The sequence below is a fragment of the Enhydra lutris genome, unplaced genomic scaffold (genome assembly GCF_002288905.1).
Source record: "Enhydra lutris kenyoni isolate GAN:26980312 unplaced genomic scaffold, ASM228890v2 scaffoldscaffold20, whole genome shotgun sequence".
NCBI lineage: Eukaryota > Metazoa > Chordata > Mammalia > Carnivora > Mustelidae > Enhydra > Enhydra lutris.
Window position 1 is genome coordinate 4,870,249 of NW_019154104.1, and position 20,826 is coordinate 4,891,074.

A 20,826-nucleotide genomic window follows, 5' to 3' on the forward strand; every position below is an offset into this window, starting at 1 on the left:
GCCGCGATGGCGACCAGGAAGGCGGGCTCGCGGCTCGAGACAGAGATCGAGCGCTGCCGCTCCGAGTGCCAGTGGGAGCGGATCCCCGAGCTCGTCAAGCAGCTGTCGGCCAAGCTCATCGCCAACGGTAGGCGCCGGGCGCGCCGGCCTGGGCTGCGGGGGGCACCGCGCTCTCCTCCGGGCCGGGCCGGGCCGGGCCCGGGAGGCGCGGCGGGGTGCAGGCAGGGGCGCGGCCGGGTTCGCGGGGGCCGCGCCGGGGAGGTGCGTGGGGCCGGGGCCTGGGCAGCCCCGGGTCCCGGGCGTCACGCGGTCGGGGCGGCCGGCGGGCCAGGGCAGTGCCCGGCGTCCCAGAGTTCCGGCGTGCGGGCGGGCTCCTGCGGGGTCAGCGCGTCCGGGGGGTCAAGGAGCCGGCTGCCCGAGCGAGATCCCAGGGGCCCGGGCGGCCTTCGGGTCCTAAGAAGTTGGGGGCGATGGGGGAGAGTGCTCCCCCGGGGCACGGCCGGGAAGTGTGCAGGGGATTACAGGGTGTGCGTGTGCTGTACTGGGGGGGGGTGTCGAACAGAGACCCCTGGGAAATATGGGTTGTAAACACATGACGTTCAAGGGGCTTCAGGTGGAAGCTCAGACTTGGGGTGAGTATAGAGGGTGGTGGGGGAAGGCAGGGGAGATGTGTGCTCTGGGGTTCAGAGAGTAGAATGTCAAAGCTGTGGACCTAGAGAGGTCGGGTTTGGGAATATAGGGGAAACAGAGTCAGGAGAGTCAGAGAGAGCATATGGTAGAGAGAGGTGGGAATGTGGTTGAAGAATGGGGTTGGGGGGCCTAGGGGTTTGGTGCCCAGAGGGGGAAGGGGTCGGAGGGAGCCATTGAGTAGGAGCCTGCTGCTTGGAGTTAGTCTATGGCCCAGCTGACTGAATTGGTTCTTGTACCCAATCAAATCAAAATTGCATCCAAAATCCCATTTCAGAGCACAGCTCCACGTGGACTTATTTGTTTTGGAAGGAAGTATCTTTAATATTTGCTGGTTTTTCAGTACCCGCCAAAACTGCGGGCACCAGTGTACTGGGGAGAGGGCAGAGGTTTTGTGTTCTTTCATCCCTGGCAGCTCGAGGCTGGGTGAGCAAATGTTGGCTGAACAAACGAATGAAAGAATGAATGAATGGAAGACCCTGCTCTAAGAAAGGACATCACGCTATTTTCAACCTTCTAACCTCAAACTACCCAGAATTGGAGAGGGATGTCAAGTGTCTTGTTCAAGAGTGGTTTATGATTGTGTCTTTTATGGTGTTAGTGCCTTGAAATAAGAACATTCTCAACTATGGTACCTTGCTTTGGGCAGAGGTTCCCCCGGAGGCCGGGGGTGGGGGGGGGTGGGATGCAGGTACCATGACTCTCCTAGGGGCATGGAGGGAGGCATAGACCTATCTGGGCTCAGCTCGGTAGAAAATGTTGCCTCTTCTCTAATTAAGCATTCGAGGAAAATGGTGTGCAGGCCCATGGGCCCTGATGGCAGCTTGACCCTGCCCTTCCTGTAAGGCTCACCAGCTTGTCCTCTTGCTTCTCCTCTCCTTATCTGCGGGATTTTCTCATTTCTTCTTGGAGTTGGGACAGTCCTGGGTCTACTTTGTCACTTCCCAGCTGTGTAGGCATAAAATACCTTCCGGGCAGGTTGATGTTAGGGTTAAATGGGTTCATTTGCAAGCCTCCTGGTCCTTTTCCTTCAGATCCCACTTATTTTCTGTTTTATTTACTCCTTCATTCAGCCAACATTTGCGTGCCCACCTGTGCCGGGAACAGAACAGGGGTGAGTGAGCAGCACTGACCAAGCTCCAGCCCTCACATACTGAACCTCTTCTGAAGAGACCAGCAATGGCAAATACAGAAATCAATAAATGGGATAGCTTCAGAGTGAGAAGTGATTTGAAGAAAACAGGCGAAGTAATGGGATTGAGAGTGATGAGTCGAGGAGGAAGAGGGACGGCTCACACTATGGTGGCCTCTAGATGGGCTTTGGTGGCCCAGGCCCATTTTACCTTCACAGCCCCACAAACTTGGCTTCCTTCCCAGGGCCTGGTCCCTGGGGCCTGAGCCTCAGTCATTATGCAGCTTTTGGGGGAGTGGGTTGTGTGTGGCACAGTGGTCCATGGGTCCGTGTGCAGGTTTGGTTTTGGGAAGCTCATGAGAGATAGATTCTGCCCGAGAACCCACATGGTTAGTAACTGCCATTGCTGGCAAAAGGTCACACGGACTTGAAAAGGTCAGAGAGATTGGTCAGGAACATAACAAGATAAAGTAAAGAAAAAGATGAAACAAAACCAGAATTACTGTGGCTCTTCTTTGGGGTTCAGAGAAATGTTTGAAGGAGGGTCCTTCCCTTCCTTTGGCTGATGGGGGCTTCCTGAGTCTGGTGGTAGAATTTCTTCCTGGCTTTGAGGGCATCAGCTCCCCCCTAGATCCTTTTGGGTGAACTGGACCTCAGATTCTGGGCTGATTTGGGAAAATCCTTAAGCAAAAGCATTTGCTGGTTACAATAAGGAAAGTGAGTTAACGTCACGTTTGTCATAGTAAGACAGTTTGAAGGCAGCCACAGGCAGAAAAGAACAGTCTTTGGAACTGGGCAGACTGGTGCCCGAGCCTAGCTCTGCGTTCTCAGCCAAATCCCTTAACTAACCACTCAGAGATTCGGTCTCTCCTTATCTTAGAATGGGGAGGAAAAGACTGAGTTTGCAGGGGCTGTTACAAGGATCACAGGAACTGACTCCCAGGGCTCGTCAGTCTGACCTGTTAGTATGTAGGCCCTTCATTCATTCATTCATTCCACAGGTATCGAGTACCTGCTATATGCTAGGCACTGTTGTAGGCACTGGGGATATACCAGTGAACAAAACAGACAAAAGTGACAAATGTCCTTGCCTTTATGAAGTCCACATTCTAGTGGGGAAGGGGCGGGGAGACATAAATAAAAATCAGTAAGTAAAATTTATAGGCTGCCAGATGATGCTAAGTGGTATCAGAGGGGAATCAAGAGGGAAGAGGCAGCAGTGCTTTGGGAGTGGGCTGGGGGTGGGGGTCACAAAAGTGTCTGGTTTAATACGTGGCCAGGGAGGGCACCGGAAGGCAGCATTTAAGATAGGATCCGGGGCCACGGAGGGGACAAGAGCCGAGGCCTGATGAGGGCAGAGAGGTGGCTGGGCCAGATCACCTCGGGCCTTAGAGGTCATGGTTAAGGCTTTGGCTTTTTGCTGAATGAGGTGGAAGCCAAGGGAGGGGTCTGAGCGGAGGAGTCACATGTGCTCCTGCTGCCCGAGGCCTCCCTACTCAGCAGCATTTGCTTCTCCTGGGGCGGGCGCATAGCAGCCCCTCCCAGTAAGGGCTTGAAATAGTGGACATGTTCAGAGCATGCTGCTCCAGCCCGACTCCTTTGAGATAAATTAGTTCAGACAGCCAAGAAGTGAATGAGGAAGAAAAGGGCCAATGCCAAGCTGAAACCAGACGCCGGGAATCCATTTTCTGCCTCATACTCCGCTGTGGGTACCACTTTAATCACTCCCATCTCAAAAAAAAAAAAAAGGCAAAAAAAGCCCCAAACCCAAAATGTGTAGCAGCTACATGACAGGCCTCTGTGAGTTCCAGCTAGGCAGTGATCGCACAAGTTAAGAAGGGTGGGGTGGGGTGTGAGAAAAGTCGACTCAAGTCTAGATTGTCGCTGCCTGAGGTGTGGTCAGCGAAGCAGCAGCGTGGGTATCACGTGGGAGCGTGTGAGGAATATAGACTCTGGGGCCCACTGCAGACCTGCTGGGTCAGCCCCTGCACCTTAACCAGGCATCCAGCGGGTCTGTTGGCACGGGGGCCTAGAACTGAGGTGGCAGCCTGAGGGGATGGGGATAAAGACGGAGAAAAACAGCATGTCAGCTCCCTGTTGGCTCACAGGTCAGTCCTGGCCCTAGGAGGGCAGTCCCAGCTGCTCTCTCTGGAGGGAGTCCCTCTATCCCCAGAATGTCATCCTCTGGCCTCCCAATGATGAGGTTCACTGCTGTGTGACAAAGTGCATGGCCTCGCACCTGGGCTTCAATCCAGACTCTACCTGTAGCTGGGTGACCCTGAGCCAGTCAGTTAACCTCTTGGAGCCCGTGTTCTTCATCGCCCTGACAGGGTTCATAATCGTCCTCCATTCAGGTGGTTGTGAGCTAGAAATGGGTTGATCTATGCAAACTTTGCTCCATGAAAACTCTGGTATTGACTCCCTCCAGCTGACTCAGTGTAACCCTGGGCAAGGCAGGCCACGTCCTGGGTAACACCTGGCTGGGACAAAGAGTGGGAGCCCTGGAAATGACACATGAGCTTGTGCCTGGTCAAGACTCCCACGTTTTTCAGTAACAGAAGTGGGTCTTCTGGAGCCTGCACCACGGCAGCCAAGCAGCCAGCCACTCCCTTTCTAAGGCAGTGTCTGCTTCTCCTTCCTCTCCCAGTCTGTTAATCTTCTTAGGTAAGCTCAGTTACTGAGCTTACTTAGAACAATTAGGCCCCAGATGGTGGTTTCTCCTTTAAGGGATCATCACTGTTCTGATTGGGTGTGATTTTGAGACATTTTAATTACCTCTTCGTGAGGGGCAGGTAGGGAAATGGTGCCTGAAACAAAGAATATTTCTGGGGCAAAGTTTGGTTACAAAATGTGTGTAGACCATTGAGTGAGAGTGAAGTTCTTGCATTTGTCACTAGCTGATATTCCCAATGGCCTTGGTGCCTCCAGACTGGTGGCATCCCCCTCTGGAGATGGGCTGAGTTCCCGGACAGCTCTCAGGTCTCAGGCCTCTGGAATCCTTCCTGCCCCTCTAAGGGCTTCTTTGGAAACAAGGCTGGGGTTTAAGCAGGAGTCAGCTGTGGGGTAGGAAAGTGGCACTGTTGTTTAGAATGGCTTCTTTGGTCATTCCCAGGGTACTGCAGACTGCTAGGAGTCAGACTCTCCCCAGACAGTGGGGAAGGACAGTGAGACCTTGATGACACTCCACCCCAGCCTTCCCAGGGCAGCCATCCTGTTTTTAAATACTCTGTCTTGTTGTCCTCTGAAGGACACACCTTTGTGGCAGACCATATGTCCTGATTTTTGGATTCAAAAGAGTCACTTATTTGACAACAACATATTGATAGCTCTTGAGCTAAGCACTGGGGCTCATGGTCACTGTAGTCAGGACAGAAGGACCATGACCTTGTGGCTATATACAGTGGGGCCAGGACTGTTCAGCTTTTCTCTGGCCGCCTGCTTGGAGGGATTTCAGGTTCTGAGGATTCCTAACATTGATCCGCTTGGTAAGCCTGCCTCTCCAGTGTGTCCTCCCATTACCTGGGCTTCCCCCTCCCTGCCCCCACCCTATACCCACTGGCTGGTGTGGCCTCCTTGGAGCCTCTCATTCACCTTGCTCATTGTCTTTCCACCTGTGCTCATGCTGTTTGCTCCGAAGTCTTCTCTGCAGGCCAGAAGCCTACCCGTCTATCATGGTCTGGTTCAAGTTCCTCCCAGCTGTCCTTCCTTTCCCAAAAAAGATGTTTGCCTCAGAAAAAAACAACGGTACAGTGTTAGAACCAGATGGGTCTGAGAGATCACAATGTATCATTTTCAAACTGTGTTGTTGAGGAACCCCTCTGGGAACATGCATTAGGGCCTGGTGGCTGGGTAGGCAGGGCTCACTCACTGGAGCAGTGATACTTTTTACTAAGGTTTCCTTGGAAGTAAGGCCTAATGTGCTTTTGGAACACATTTGAAAGCCACTGATCTGGTTGTAAGCTCCCCATTTTATAGATGAGAAAATAGGCCCACAGAAGTGTCCTCCCTTAAAACCACCAGCTGGCAAAGTGGCAGAAGCAGGCCGGGTGGGTCAGAGTGCAGTTGCTTAGTTCAAAGTAAGCTTCTGCTGCTTCCTAACTCCTAACTTCCTAACCGCTACTTCCTAACTGCTTCCTAACTTCACCTGTGAAGCCCTTTGTGTAAAGTGGTGATATGCATCCAGAATCCCTCTTCTGAAACTCTTGGTGCCAGCTGTGTTTCTGAGTGCAGAATTTTCCAGACCATGGTGCCTATACCAGCCGGTATGTGACACTCAGTGGCTCCAGGAGCGGCACTTCATAATGAAACAACACACCACTATTTTCTGCATCGAAACATGCAAACAGGCCTTGCAAAGGGACAGATAGATTATTAATAGCCTCATGTTGGTTCAGTTGAGGTTTTGTTGCCCAGTAAGTTAACAAAAACAAAACCAGGTTTTGGTTTTTAGAGAGTTCTAGATCTGGGAAATTATGCATAAGGGATCATGAACCTGTAGTAATAGTGCCAAATGTGTAGGGTAGTTGTAAGGACCAAATATGAAAACAAGGAACAAAAAACCCGCACCTAACAGTGCTTAGCTTGTTGCCTGCACAGAGTAAGCCCTCAGTATAGATCTGCTGCTGGGTCACGGTAGTGGGTTTATCGTCTCCCAGTTCAGGGCTGTTTCTCCTCCCCATGTGGCCTGTTGTGGCTTGTGCCTTGTCTCCTCCCCCAGGTGGCCAGCCACTAGAGGCTCTGCTTGGAGGAACCGTCAGGCTCCCAGTGTGTACTTGCTGTGCGGTGTTGAACCGGCCCCAGACTCTCACGAGGGGAGGCCGCAGAGCAACTGGAAGCGGCCTAAGGAGGGCAGGCCCCAGGGCCTTCAGAAGTGGGAGCGAAGGCCGCAGGACAAGCCCTGACTGGGGCTCCCACCAGGGCTGTTCACCTGTGTGGCTGGTGGTGTCACGTGACGTGGGGCCCGCCAGAGGGGCCCGGGTTGTCAATCCAGCATGCTGCACATGAGTTCCCTTTCCTCCTTGCGCCTGCGCCCCAATTTTGTCCAACTGCCAGCCCTTCCTGTGTGCCCCGTGCTTCACTGAGGGTGTGGGCCCTGGTGGGGCTGCTCCCTGACTGTGATTGGTTGAGGCCTGAGCATGTGACTTAGTTCTAGCCAATGAGACAGCAGGGGTCTTAGCTGCGGGAGAGGCTTCTGAAGAAGATTTCCTCTTGCTGAGTAGTAACAAACGAGACTTCCAGGCGAAGGGAGTGGTCTTCTCTCCTTGGAGGTTGGCGCTTGGCTTCTGAGGCTGCAACCGTCTCGTGTCGGCGAGGCTGACGCTCAGAGCGCGGCAGCACAGAGACGCAAGACGGATGTGGCTCCACGACTGAAGCGGCTCTTGTCTGGACATCATTTAGGTGGAGCAGAAAATGCCTTCTTGTGGAAGCCACGCCGAGTGGGCGTCCGGTGGCTACTTGCCGCTACAGGCTTTCCCTCCTGTGCACCTCCTCGCTTACTCGGAACACCCCCAGCTGCCCCGCCGGCTTGGCACCGGCTGCATCATCAGGAATGGCCTTCGTCCCTGGTTCTCACTGACCTCACTTGGGTAGATTCCTGCCCCTCTGGGTGACCTCATGCTTGGCAGGTGGCAGAGGGTTGCAGGCCTTTCTGTGAAAGCCAGTGTTTCCCATCTGAGAAGCCAAGGAAAGGGAAGAGGTTTTCTGAGATCTCTCGAAACCATCCCCATCAGCTACCAGTGTTTGGCAGTGTTTGGCAGACGGGTCGGAGGAGTGCCACATGCTGTATAAAGGGCAGCCGCAAGCCCCGGGAAACTGACCAGCGTGGCTGCAGCCCCTGTCTGTCTGCGCAGGTCCGTCAGGCGTGGTGGAGGTGGAAGTGCCAGAGTGAGGCGGGACCCATGTTTTTTGGTCCTTTCAGAGGCCTGCCAGACCTGGAGTCAGAATCTCCATGCATTTGCCCTCCCAGTGACCTTGTGCGCCTCACTTGATTCTCTGAAACCTTAGTTTTCTGGACTTTGCAGGTGTTAAAACTGTGCTGGTAGGGAATGTTCATTGCTTGAGCTTTTGCTGTGTGCCGGGTTCTGGGCATGAACTTTTACGTGGTTCGCGGTTAATCATCACAACAACTAGGTGAGGAGCAGGGTCAAGGGTCACAATTCTTATTCAGGGGTAAGTAGACTGAGGTTTGGAGATGTTCTCTGAGCTGAATTCTGACCCTCTTGTAACTCCAGTTCCATTATTCTTTACACCAATAAATGGTTTTCTAAGCTTGTCGGATGGAAGAATCACCAAGTCGGCTCGTGGGGTCCCATTCCTAGTGATTCCAATGCAGCAGGTCTGGGGCCTGTGCTCCTATAGGCTTGACAAACCTTCCATGTGATGCCGATGCTGCCTGTCCCTGGACCTGCTCTGAGTAGCCCAGAACTAAGGGAGCCTGCACATTATGGTTCCCAGACCACTCCTGTGGGGTAGTGGTCTCCCTGCCAATATGGGGGCTGGAAATCTGCATTTTAAAATAGAGCCTTAGGGGAGTTGTGTGGTCGGGCAGGTCTGAAGCTGTCCCTTCAGCCATAATCTTTAGCATGTAATGAGTACCTCCTGTGTATGAGGCCTGCACCAGAAGAAAAAGACCGAGTGGGTCAGCAGCCACAAGAAGCTTACAGCTCAGAGCAGTCACACAGTCTCTGGGCAGCTAAGTCACCTGGGGCTGGTTAGCAACTCAGATTCCCAGGCTGGGCCGGAGTCCTGCTTCAGGAGGTCTTAGTGGGGTTGGGGTTCAGAAAACAGGATTGTTAACTAGCATCGTGGTTGTAGCCCAGGAAGTTCTAGGACCAGATTTTAGACACGATTGTCCAAGTGGTGGGACAGTGTCACCAGTAGCTTGGGCAGAACAATGACAGCATTATATACAAATGCCCCAGGGTGCCACTGTGTTACTGGGGCCTAAGGGCAGGGTGTGCTTAAGTGACAGTGGGTAAGGCCTTGCAGAGCACCAGGAGGAGGATCTTGGGCAGAGTTGTGGCTTTGACCCAGTTGGCCTGAGAGTTTGAAGCACTGAAAATCCCGTGTCCTGGGAACCCCCTCGGCTCTGGGCAAGCAAGACCGTCGTTTACCCTGTTGGGCAGATGGAGGCATTTTCGCAACGAGGAAAGGAACCTGGTGCTGGAGAAAGCCGTGGGCTCTGTCCTGTTAGACATGGGATTAGATCGTGGGTCTAGCACTTACTGCTTGTCTGGCTGTGGGTGTGTTCCTCCACTCCCCGAGCCTCCCCCTCCAGCTCCAAGGTTGTTCTGAGGAGTACAAGGGATAAAGCAGCTAGTTTCAGGCGCCAGCAGTCATCTGAAGCTGCCCAGATCAGGAGTTCTGTGTGTGGCAGGAGGGAGGAAGGCCCGGATGGATGCTTGGCCCCTGATGGGGGGCTTGTGGGGGTGAGCAGGCAGGGTGACGATAACAGCGAGGATAGCAGAGCAGTGCAGGGGGGGTTGGGGTGGGTTCCCATGATGCTGAATTGTGACTGAGGCCCAAAGCTGATGGCAGTCGCCGTTATCCAGCTCCCAGAACTAGTCAGTGCAGACCTGGGGCCTCTGCTCGGGTCTGACACACTCCCCAGTCCTCCTCCTGCAGTTGTTCATTCTGCACTTCTGTGTGGGGGTTCTGGGACACAAATCAGGGACACCACAAAGAACGTGACCACTGGGCTGTCAGCCCCACGGGGGCAGGGCTTTTTGCTGTTTTGCCCATTGCTCTGTCTCCAGCACCATGTCTGACACACAGCAGTTCTTTGACATACCGACATGCTCAGTTCGTTGTTCAAAGAACAGCTTGGCTGTTGCCCTTGTGGAGTCAACTTAGATTCATTTACTCCCCAAACACCTAGTGAGCGTGTGCTGGGCGCCAGCCCCTGCCTGACAACCTGGAGTACAGTGCCATTAAGACCATGGTCATGCTCGAGTCTAGTGCGTGGAGAGCCGGCATCTATGTGCTTGGGCCTGGGAATGGTAGAGGACAAGGGCGGCGGGGATCCAGGGGAGGGAATGTCCACCTGAGACACTGAGACTCTTGGTGCTGTCCCTCTGGTGACTGGATGGCCCTGCTGGCCTGGGGCTCTGGGCGAGTTCTGGCTGATGGATTGCTGTTCAGGCTGACTGGATGTCCGTGACCTTCTCTTCCTATGTCTCTTGTGCAACTGAAGGGTCGGTGGTTGCCGAGTGGCCCTTCCCAGGGAGGGGTTCCGGGTCTCTCTGCTACCTCTCCCTGTCCCTCCAATCCCCTCACATTCGGGCTGGCTCAGCGCCCCTTGGCTGTGAGGCCTGCCTCCCCATCTCTGACCCTTGCAGGTTCGAAGCCTAACAAGAAGCAGCTTTTTATTCTCAAGTAAGAAGTGTTGAGATGGAGAGGAGAAGGGAGTTGAGGGAAATTGGAAGGGGAGGTGAACCATGGGAGACTATGGACTCTGAAAGACAATCTGAAGGTTTTGAAGGGGCGGGGGGTGGGAGGGTTGGGGGAGCCAGGTGGTGGGTATTAAGGAGGGCACGGATTGCGTGGAGCACTGGGTGTGGTGCAAAAACAATGAATTCTGTTACGCTGAAAAGAAATAAAAAAAAAAAAAAGAAGTGTTGAGTTGATGAGATGATATTGCTGGGCATGCCAAGCACATGCCTTTCTTTTCTCTGGCCCACCAGGCCAGGGGAGTCGGATCTCCACTGAGTCTCGGGCCTAGAGTCCTTGGGACTGTGTGTCCCTCATGCCCTCTGCAGCTGCCTCATGTCCTGTGGTAGCCTCCTTCCTGCCTCTGCCTGACCCCACACACCAGCTGTGGCGTCTCCCTTCTGCCTAGACCCTCACTTGGGGAAATCCTCTCTCACTTGGAGAAATTCCTGAGGCTCAGCCAGCTCAGACCTCTCTTACTTCCGACAGTCTTCTGTGCCTGATCCTCTTTCCACCCCACCATGCCAGGACTCGATAGCCCCTGGCTCCCTCTACACTATCCTCTTTGAGGGTAGGGCGTGGATTAGCGCTTTGAATCTTCAAGAGATGCCTGCTGACTGTGTGGGTGTGCATTCAACTTGTCTGGGACTGGTTTCCTGAAAGAGCCATTTCCAAGCCTTCTGGGCTGGCCTGATAACATCCCCCTGCCCTGTTAGAGTCATTTCCTGCCCTGCTGGGCCCTGGGGACAGGCCAGACCAACTCCAAGATGGCTTTCAAGTTACCTTCTCTCTTATTAAACAAGGCTTTTTGAGGGGAAGTGTGTGTGTGCGTGCGCCTGTGCACATGCGCGTGTGTGCGCGTGTTAAACCAGTATGTTCTGCCAGTGCAGAGCAAGTATTGTCTTCTGTTCCCACATTTTACTCTCTCATCTTGTCTTTCCAGCCTCTGCACTGTGTGTGAACATGGGGAGGAGGCTTTGGCATGAAGCCTGGTCTCCGAACTACCAAGATTTTCCCAGATTATCGTTTCTGCCAATTTCTTTGAGCTCTTTAATCTTTGACTTATGGCACCTTTGCCTTTCAGTCAAGATCCAAATAGCAGGTCCTCGGAACTGGGTCATAATTTGAGCAAGGATACTAGAGGGGGAACAATGGAGGGCCGGAGGTAGAAACAGGAAGGCTTGGTCTCTGGCAACAGTCATGTCCCAGCCACATGCCAAGCACCCCGGGGAAGAGCTGAGTGTCCAGAGGCTAAGGTACTTGGTTAGGTCCTCTCCGTGAAAGGCAGATCCATGGATTGATCTGCTAGTTTCAGAGATATTTACAGATGTGCTATCTCCTGGAGATGGGGCATGAATGTGAGAGGGACAGGGTGGAGGTCAGAGCCAAGGAGGTAAGGTACAAGGATTTTCGCTTTCACTTTGCATGAGAGGGGAGCCACTGGAGGGTTATGAGAAGCAGGGTGACATGACCTTGTCTTCTCCACCCTGCTGCTCGGCAGCAGTCCTACCCTGATGACACCCAGTTCTCTGCCTGCTCCTCTGTGCTGCTGAGAAGACAAATGTTGTGGGAGGAAGCCCTCAGCCTCTCTGGTCGTTTGCACTTGATGACCAGCGACCTCAGAGGCGCTGCCACGCTTCGGGAATGTTTGTATCCCTGCTTTCACATACTCTTTCCCCTTCTTAGGTCTTTTCTTGGAATGCCATGCTGTCTCTCCTAGCTCCTGAGCTGGTATGAACTTTACTGAGGACACAGACACTGTTTGGAAAGCCCCTAGTTTCCCACCACCAAGTGTGCCTGCTCTCCTGCCTGTCACTGTGCAGAGGCTCCAGCCCCTTCACTTGTGCTCAGAATCCCTCTGTTCATGCCTCCTCAGGACTTCAGGCTGCTATCATTTCTCCTCTCTTACGGATCAATTCCTTGTCTCTTTCCCAGGTCATTCCCTCCAGGATTCACAGACACCCTAGACTCTCCTATAAAAACCTTCCCTAAGCCCACATCCCTGTGACTTACTGCCCACCTCTCTGCTCTGTCTCAGCAAAGCCTCTTCAAAGAACCATTGTCTCCTCGGCCTGCTCCTTTGAGCTGGTACCCCTCCACCCCCACCCGGAGACTTCCCATGTCAAGGTCGTCCTGTCCTGTTACCAAATCCAACGGTTCTGTTTGTGTTCTTATCTTCCTCCATATTCTAGCTGCCTTTAACCCACTTGGCCATTCCATCTTTCCGGAAACTTCTAATCTGTTTCCGTAACAAACACAGTCCTGGTTTCTTTAATTGGGTCCTTCTATTCACTCTCTTCCAGCTTTGATGCCAACCTCCATCCACCAACTTGACTTGTCTACTTGGGTATCAGTGTTATTTAAGTTAGAATAGAACTCTTGGTTTTGTTTCTGCTCGCCTCACTAAATGGCAAGATCCAGTCCAGTGTGCCGCCTCAAAGCTAGAAGAATTTCTCTTTAATCCCTTTCCATTCCTCATCCCTCGTGCATTTGTGTCCCATCACTGCTGTAACTAATAATGATCACACATTTATTGGCTTAAAATAATGCAGATGTGTTCTCTGGTAGTTCTGGAGGTCAGAAGTCGGAAATGGGGCTCATTGGGCTAAACTCAAGTGTCCACATGTCTGTCTTCCTTCTGGAGGCTCTCGGGGAGAATCCATGCCTTTGTCTTTCCCGGCCTCCATGGCTGCTCATGTTCCTTGGCTCTCGGCCCCTCCTCCATCTGTGAAGCCCACAGTTTAGCTTCCTCTGTGACTCTCCACGCTTGTACCACCGCATGTCCTCCGACCCTGACCCACCTACTTCTCCCTTCCAAGGACCCCGGCATGCCCACCCACATAATCTAGGATCATCCTGTCTCAAGGTCTGTAACTTAATCACACCCCCAAAGTCCCTTTTGCCTTGTAACGTGACAGGTAAATGCCACTCACAGGTTCCAGCAACTCGGACACAGTCATCTCAGGGGCGTGGGGGGTATTCTGCCTGCCACACCTCCAGTCCAACCTGTTAGTAAGTCTTGTTTATCTTACCTACAAATTATGTCCTTCCTCTGCCTGTCTCTCCCTTTCTGCACTCTTTCTTTCTCACCTCTGGCCCCTTGTCCCAGTGTCCGTCACCCTCCGGCGGACTCCTGCAGTGACCTTCCGACCATCCCTGCCATCGCTTCTTCTGCTCCAGCCCTGAGTTCATTCTCCACACAGCGGACGGAGGGGGAGGTGTTTTTGCACACCTCAGCCGGATCCCTTCACCCCTGCTTTCACACTCCCAGCCCCCTCCAGAGACTTCAAGGTGTGCTTCAGAGGAAAGCCACCCTGCCGACCACAGTCTGTGAGCGTGCTCATGGCTGCCCTTAGCCGCCCTCTGACTACCCTGATCCTTCCCCGCTACCCTAGCCACACGGCCCTCTTGCTGTTCCTCGAATGTGCCAGCTGTGTTCCCACCCCAGGGTGCTCTTCCCTCAGATCTTTGCATGGCTGACTCTGTCTCGTCATGCAGGTCTCAAACTCAGACTCCTGGGAGACTCTGGCTCTGATCTGACCCCGCAGCCTCAAGTAGCCACCTGGTCATTCCCTGCCACATCCCCGTTTTAACTCTCCGCTGATCTTGTGCCACTAACTGGCCTTTTTCTGGTTTGTCTCAGCTTCTGGAATATAAGCAGCACAAGGGCAGAGATCCCTCTTTCTCCTTCAGTGCTGTCTGTGCCAGATGCTGGCTGGTGTGTGACTGTGAGGAGCACGGGGAGTGTGGGGAGCTCGTGCTGAGGGAGAAGGGGGGCTCCTCCAAGGTGACCCTGAAATGCATCTCATGCGATGCCTGGATTTTGGCAGGAGAAGGGAGGGAGGTACAATGTGTCCAGGAACCCTCAGGTGAGACAGATTGCCACGGCCTCGGAAGGATGCGGGGGGCCTGGAGAGTGTGCACACGGGAGGCTGGTGGCTCAGGGAGGGCGGGTGACAGGCTCTCAGTCATAACCACAGACTCAGACCTCCTCCCCCGGCTCTGAGATGACGGGCTAGGTCTGTCAACCCCTGTGGGCGACCAGACGAGGCATTCCAGCGTCAGAGCTCACTCCAGCACAGGCCATCTTCTTTTCCTTTTAAATTTTAAATTAACTACTTAATGTTTTGTGCAGGTAAGGAATGCACATGGTACTAAAAATCAAATAATACAAGAGGGAAAAGTAAGTTCCTTCCTACATCTTCTCTGTGTCCTCCTGCTCCTTTCCACGGACACAGCCACTCTTAGGACTTTCCTGGGGGGTCCTTTCAGTAATTTTCAGCATATCTGGAGCTTTATTAGAAAGCGTGTTGTTGTTGTTGTTGTTGATTTCTTTTTACACCCAATAGTAACATACCACGCACCCTATTTTGTATCTCTCTGACATTGTTACCTATTGCTGTGTAATAAACCATCCCAACTTCAGTGTCTTAAACAGCTACCTTTTATTATTTGTCATGATTCTGGGCTTGCTGGGGCTCGCTCATGCGTCTGCAGCCAGCTGCGGGTCAGCTCCGTGACCTGGCTGCCCTTGTCTGGCTTGCTCTCGTGGCAGGGCCTGGCTGAGATGACTCTGCTGTGTCCCCCATGGCCTTTCTTAGATCCAGGCCAGCGTGGCCACAGGCTCAAGGTGGCCACAGAGAAGCCAGCAGGAAGAAGAGGGAGAAGTCCGTTTCCCAGCTTCTGTGTGTGTCAGATGCGCTACTGTCCGATCAGTCAGAGCAAGTCGCATGGCTGAGCCCAGGGTCAGGGTGAGCGGCCACAGAACACATGGATTCAGGGAGGTGTGAAGGCCTGGAGCGATGTGCACAGTCCGGCTACCACGGGGCTGCAGGTAGACCCATTTCCTTTGTGTAATGGACACACCATGTCCCGTCATGTGGGGTGAGGCGTAATTCATTTCACAGGTCCCCAGGGAGGACGGTATGGGTGTGTTCTGTCCTTTGCTCTCAGCAGTAGGGCTGTACTGTCTGTATGTACATAGCAGACATCCCTGGGGGTAACCATCGGTAACCATCGGTGCCAGAGAGTGCTTGTGTGTAGGGAGACGTTACTGAAACTGGGCTTTCTGGGTCACGTGGTCTAGGTACATAAATCACGTTATCGACGTTGCTCAGTTGCCCTCTGTGGACACTCATACCGACGATGCACCTACCAGCACTGTCCAACAGTGTCTGTGTTTCTGTCACTCCTTTGTGGGAAGGGGGTTGACAGGCACTGCGAGTGCTGAGGGACCTGGGACTTACAAGAAGCGGATAAGTGAGGGGATGACATTCACGGAGGTCCTGCTGAGACCAAGAGACGGAGAAGCTGGCTGTCCCTGCTGGGTGGCAGAGGAGATGCCGAAGAACCGGCCCCTGCTTGAATGGGGCTTTGTTTTTCCTCTTGGATCACGGCCATGGCAGGAATGGTTTGAATAGACCTAAATGCTTCTCGATTGACAAATCCCAGTTGTTGAGATTTGGGTCTTTGGTTTTGTTTTGTTTTGTTTTGTTTTAGTATTGGTATCAAGTACTCCCTGGAATAGAGTAGAAACCCTAAGTTTTTCTTCCCCATCTGATCAAATCTCTCGGTGTCAGTGGTTTATCCCATGAGGAAGAAGCCTGGGAGGAAGGGGCGGTCACCTCAAGTGGCAAAGACCACAGCTCCCGGCCCTTCCTCAGGGGCATCAGGGAGGCCGCAGCCCCCTGGGCATGGAGCTGGGCCAGCTTGGGGCCTGGGGGGCTGTCTGTTTGGAGACAAAACATGGCACCAGAGTGCCCTGCTGGGGCTGATTCCCCATATTCTTCTCAGTGACGGTCCCCAGGAGTAGTCTCTGTTCGGCTTCAGGCTTTAGCTCTATGTAAGTTCCTGGAGAGCTGGTTTCTGCGGCCTCATTTAAACCCTGAAAAATGCCTGAGAGAAAGGTGGAATGAGCCCTGGGCACCCCCGAGTCCCTCCTCATTCCTGTCCCCTGAGAGTCCTAGCAGGTGAGCAGGAAAGGAACATAGGAACGGCCTGCTCAGCCCCGCAGCAAAAGGATGAAGTGCCTTGGCTTCATCCCAGCCAAGGCGGGGGTCACACGGCTGGTTAGGAGGGAAGCTGAGCCCCTTTTCCGGAAGCTGGTGTCCACATGCTGGGATGACAGGCAGAGAGACGGCCTGGGTTCAAAATCCCAGCTCTGGGATGGGCTGGCTCTGCGACCTTTGGCGCATTGCTTCCCCTCTTGTGCCTGGTTCCGCATCTGTGAGATGGAGGGGCTAACAGGTCCTAGCGAGGTTGGGAGGACTAACAGGATTGTGCAGATGGCTTAGGCCACTGCATGGCATTTAGTAAGAGCCTGGCATGGCTTGTCTAGTAATAAATGTTGCAAACATTCTTATCTTCCTACTGGACTGCAGGCCTCCTGAGCACAGAGGTTGTGTCTCACAGTGCTTTCTGACCTCATTAGATCCAACATATCCGTTCTGGGAAATACCAAGTCCAAAATGAATGGCGGGAACAGGAACAGGAACTCATATCTATTTAGCACCTGCTTTGTACTCTCTGCATTACATACATTATGTCTTAGCCTCACAGTAGCCAGGTGAGGAAACAAAGGCTCAGAGAGGTTAACTAACTTGGCCAGTGCCACACAGCTAACAAGCAGAGGAGCTGGTATTAAGCCTGGGGCTACCTGAGGCCAGAGCTCTGTCCCCTGTATTGTAATCCTGGGCTTTTGCATTCTGGAAAGTACATGCCTGGCCCCACTTTGCAGTCCTGCCTCACCCTCTGCAGTGTGGAATACCTGGACATGCCCTGCTCTGTGCCTGATGAGTGTGAGGAGGCAAATGAGTGGGGGGAGAGATACTTAGATTTAAGTCTTTCATGAGGCAGAATCCTAATGTAAGAGCTCCCTGTTCCTGTGGGGCCGCCGGGAACTCTGAAGGCAAATCCCAGAGCTCACCTTGTTTGCTACCCGCTTCTCAGGGATCACTTTTCTCTGTGGTCCCACGTCCAGTGTCGTGAGAATTGTTTTTTCATATATTCTGTCTTGCATTTGTGGTGGTTTTATCCAGGAGGATAAATTTGTTCCATCTTGGCTGAAAGCAAAAGTTCTATTTTTATCTTTTTATCCTCTTTTATTTCATACTTAATTCTTTAATCCAGCTGGAATTAATTTTCTTGTATGCCCGAGGTGCCTTTTTTCCCCTTGTACGTCACTGTCCTAGCGTGTAAGCGCACACACTATGGGCAGTAACAGCTGGCCAGGTGACCTCTGTTGCTTTCATCACTTACGGACTCTGAATTCCTTGACAAGAGCAGTGGCGCATTGGTCGGGCTGCTGAGCCCTTGCCTTGTGAGGATGGAGCCTTGCAGTCTCTGTATGATTTCTCCGGCCTGAGTTCATTGGATGTTTTTCCGATCTTTACCCTCCTGGTTGAAAGAGTGAGTGGTAGGGAAGTCACCTTTTTTAAGGAGAGCAAAGAGAACGTTGTTTGCTTGGAGGATTCACTGGATCCTGAAAATGTTTAAAATTGCACAAATGATTTTACAGCCAGCATGCTAATTTCCAATTGGACTGTAAGCTCTTCCTCAGAGTGCACAGCTCCTTCCAGACCTGAGGAGCTGATCCTTGCCTGCCTGGCAGGAAACTCCCAACTATGGCCATCTCCCTCTCTCTGCCCTTCATGGTTCAGCTCTAACAAATGACTTGAGTTCCCCAAACATCTAGGCCATGTCGTGCCTTTGCATATTCTGTTTTTCCTGCTTGAAAGACATTTCCCCACCTTTTCCATCTTGTAAACATGTACCTGTAATGTTCTTGGTGAAGGCTTTGTCTCCCCCTCCACCACCCAGGACTACCATCGCCAGCAGAGCCACAGCATGCGGGGTGGTGCTGAGGGACTGGAACTCCCATGAGGCAAGGGGCTGTGTCTCCACATTCTGTGCAAAGCCTCTTCCTCTCAGCTGAGGCTTTCCCAGCAACCCTCTCCCCCCGTTGTTCTGGTAGAGCTGGGCTCTCTGCACATCTTAGCAGCAAGACTCTGGTGTGTTTCCCCAGTATCAGGAGATCAAGAAACAAAAAGTCTGTAAATCCTACAAAGCACTAAGGTGGTAGTTTTGTACTTCTCTTTGTATGTAGTCCTTTGTTTAAATATTTCTGCAAGCCAGTGAAACAGGAGAGGTGACGTCAGGGGTGTTCTACCAAAGGCCTCAGTTGGTTTCTGTGGGATTCCTTCCAGACATGCGGGACCCTGGGAAAGAGTATTGACTGGTAAGATATTCTCAGGTAGCAGTTCTCAACTTAAAGCCTGTTTGGTAGTGGGGAGCTCTAGCTAGGATAGCAGTTTGGCCGCTGTAACTAAGGTCAGAGGAACAGTGACTAAAGCAAGAGCAAGGTAGAAGTCAATGTTTCTCTCTAGTGTGATAATTGATCATAAGCAGTCCTGGGCTGAGTGGCAGCTCCGGGGTGTTGGAGACCAAGGCTGCTAATGTGACGTTCTTGGATCCTCAGTAGACGGCTTCCATCTTGAGGACCAGAATGGAGGCACCATTTTCCACCAGCCACAGACTCATTCCAGCAAATGGGGTAGGGTGAAGAGGAACTGGAGGGTAAGCGCATTCCCTGGGAGGGCCCAGCAGAGAATCTGCATGCAGAACTTCTGCTCACATCACACTGGCCATAACTTAGTCGTTTGACAGCCTGCACCTCCCAGGGAGCCTGGGAAGTAGTCTTTACGTTGGCAGCTCTGTGCACTGATAAAACTCAGGGACACTAATAATAAAGGAAGAAGAAGAGAACGAATATTTGGGGGACAACTGACAGATTGTGCCACAGGTAGGACTAGGCCTAACACAGGAGGGTATGGGTCAAGTGCCTTGGCCTGTCATTGAGTTAATTCACCATTTATTGAGTACTGACTCTGTGCCAGACATTGTGCTATGCTCTGAGACCAAAAAGTAACACACAGACTCTTCCTTCAGGCTCTCATTACAGTCTTGACGGGGCAGACAGATATGTAAATGCCCAGGTTGGGGTGCTTGAGGTTCCTGGGGCAGCTGGGGCTGGCTTGGGATAGGGCATGTAGGGGGGAGGGGTTGATGAACAGTGCGGGAAGATTAATAGGTCTTTATCAAGTAATGGCGGTTGGTGTTCTCAGCTTTCCGAGTCGTCCCAAAGATATGGAGGAAGTTCACGGGGCCTCTGTGTGGAGAACTGCCTGTGGAAACTGCCAGGACCTGTTTTACGTGGGGATGGGGCTGAGCAGGCAGAAGGGAACCGTTAGTGCCATGTTCTGCTCCCCACTTGAGTCTCCATTCTTGTCTTCTCCCTTGCCCACACCCTCTTCTCTGGCCGCTTGGTCCAGTGTGCTTTTGCCTTCCCACTTTTCTTATGCCCTGCTGTTCCCTCAGCCTGGTTTGCCCTTCCTTGTCCTGTTTGCCAGTCCAGACCCTACTCATCCTGGGAGGTCTAGTTGAGAGGTGTGGCAGGCCAGGCCACAGCATTTCCCTCGCTGAGAACTCATTAGCTCTCATCCAGTCTTGCTATGGTCGTGGTATTTATTGTTCCCATTTCATAAATGGAGGCTGATGCTTCAAGAGGGTAAGCGATGTGCCCCTGGTCCCACAGCTAGGAAGAGGTGGCAGGCAGCAGAGAGCCTGATTTGCTGTCATCTCTGCTTGTTGGCCTGGGGATTCTGCTTGGAACAGCCATTTCCAGCTGCAAGGTCAGAGGAGTCTGCCTCAGGGAGGTCATCGGAGTGGGGGGAATGACGGGGGATAATGCGGAGAAAGGAATCTTCAGCTCATATGTACAGAGGGGCTTTCTTAGAATTGTCCCCCAAAACACTGAGGCTAAATCCTAGGGCCACAGACACAGTGTGACAAACTGAGATTTATACCTACGACTCTGAATCTCATGTTATTTTATTTTTTGGAAATTTAAAATATACAGAAAAGAAAACAAATAGAAAAAAGAAAACTAATAGTCTCACCACTCAGAAATAACCACCATTAATGTCCCAAGGTATATACTTCCAGTTTTTAAAGAAGAGTCACAGTTTTTCCTTAAGGTAATTTAAAATGATTTTGCTCAATAAAAATAATTCAAACTGCAAGAGAGTGAAAAAATTATCCCAGCTCCTATCATTCAGTAGTTTTTATTACTTATTCCTAAGTGATACTCATTCTAGACATCTTTTTAGGGAAACAGAATAAAGATAAACAGGCATACTTTTATAAATGGTGATCACATTCCTGTCCAATATCACAACCATTAGCCATGGGTAGCTGGTGACCACTTGAAATGTGGCTGGTTCGAATTGAAATGTGTCATAAGTGCAAAGTACACTAAGTCAGCTCTGAGCCCAACATGGGGCTCGAACTCACGACCCCGAGATCAAGAGTCACATGCTCTGAACCAGACAGGCGCCCCTAGATTTGGAAAACTTATTACAAAAAGGAATATAAAACATGTTGATAATTTAAAAATATGGATTGCTTGTTCAACTAGCAATATTTTGCATATATTGAGTTAAATTAAAAGATATTATCAAAATTAATTTCACTTGTTTCTTTTTCCTTTTTTAACATAGCTGCTGCAACTTTTAAAATAACAT

At 52.0% G+C, this 20,826-nt stretch overlaps 1 protein-coding gene across 3 annotated transcripts in view; it reads left to right on the top strand.

Annotated features, from left to right (window-relative positions):
• The first annotated feature begins 6 nt into the window (after positions 1 to 6).
• Positions 7 to 20,826, top strand: part of LOC111148467 (tetratricopeptide repeat domain 7B) — a 261,908-nt gene continuing 241,088 nt past the window's right edge. For all 3 annotated transcript variants that reach the window (XM_022505026.1, XM_022505027.1, XM_022505028.1), the window contains exon 1: positions 7 to 127. In XM_022505026.1, coding sequence (XP_022360734.1) covers positions 7 to 127 — 121 coding nt within the window. The remainder of the gene's footprint in view (positions 128 to 20,826) is intronic.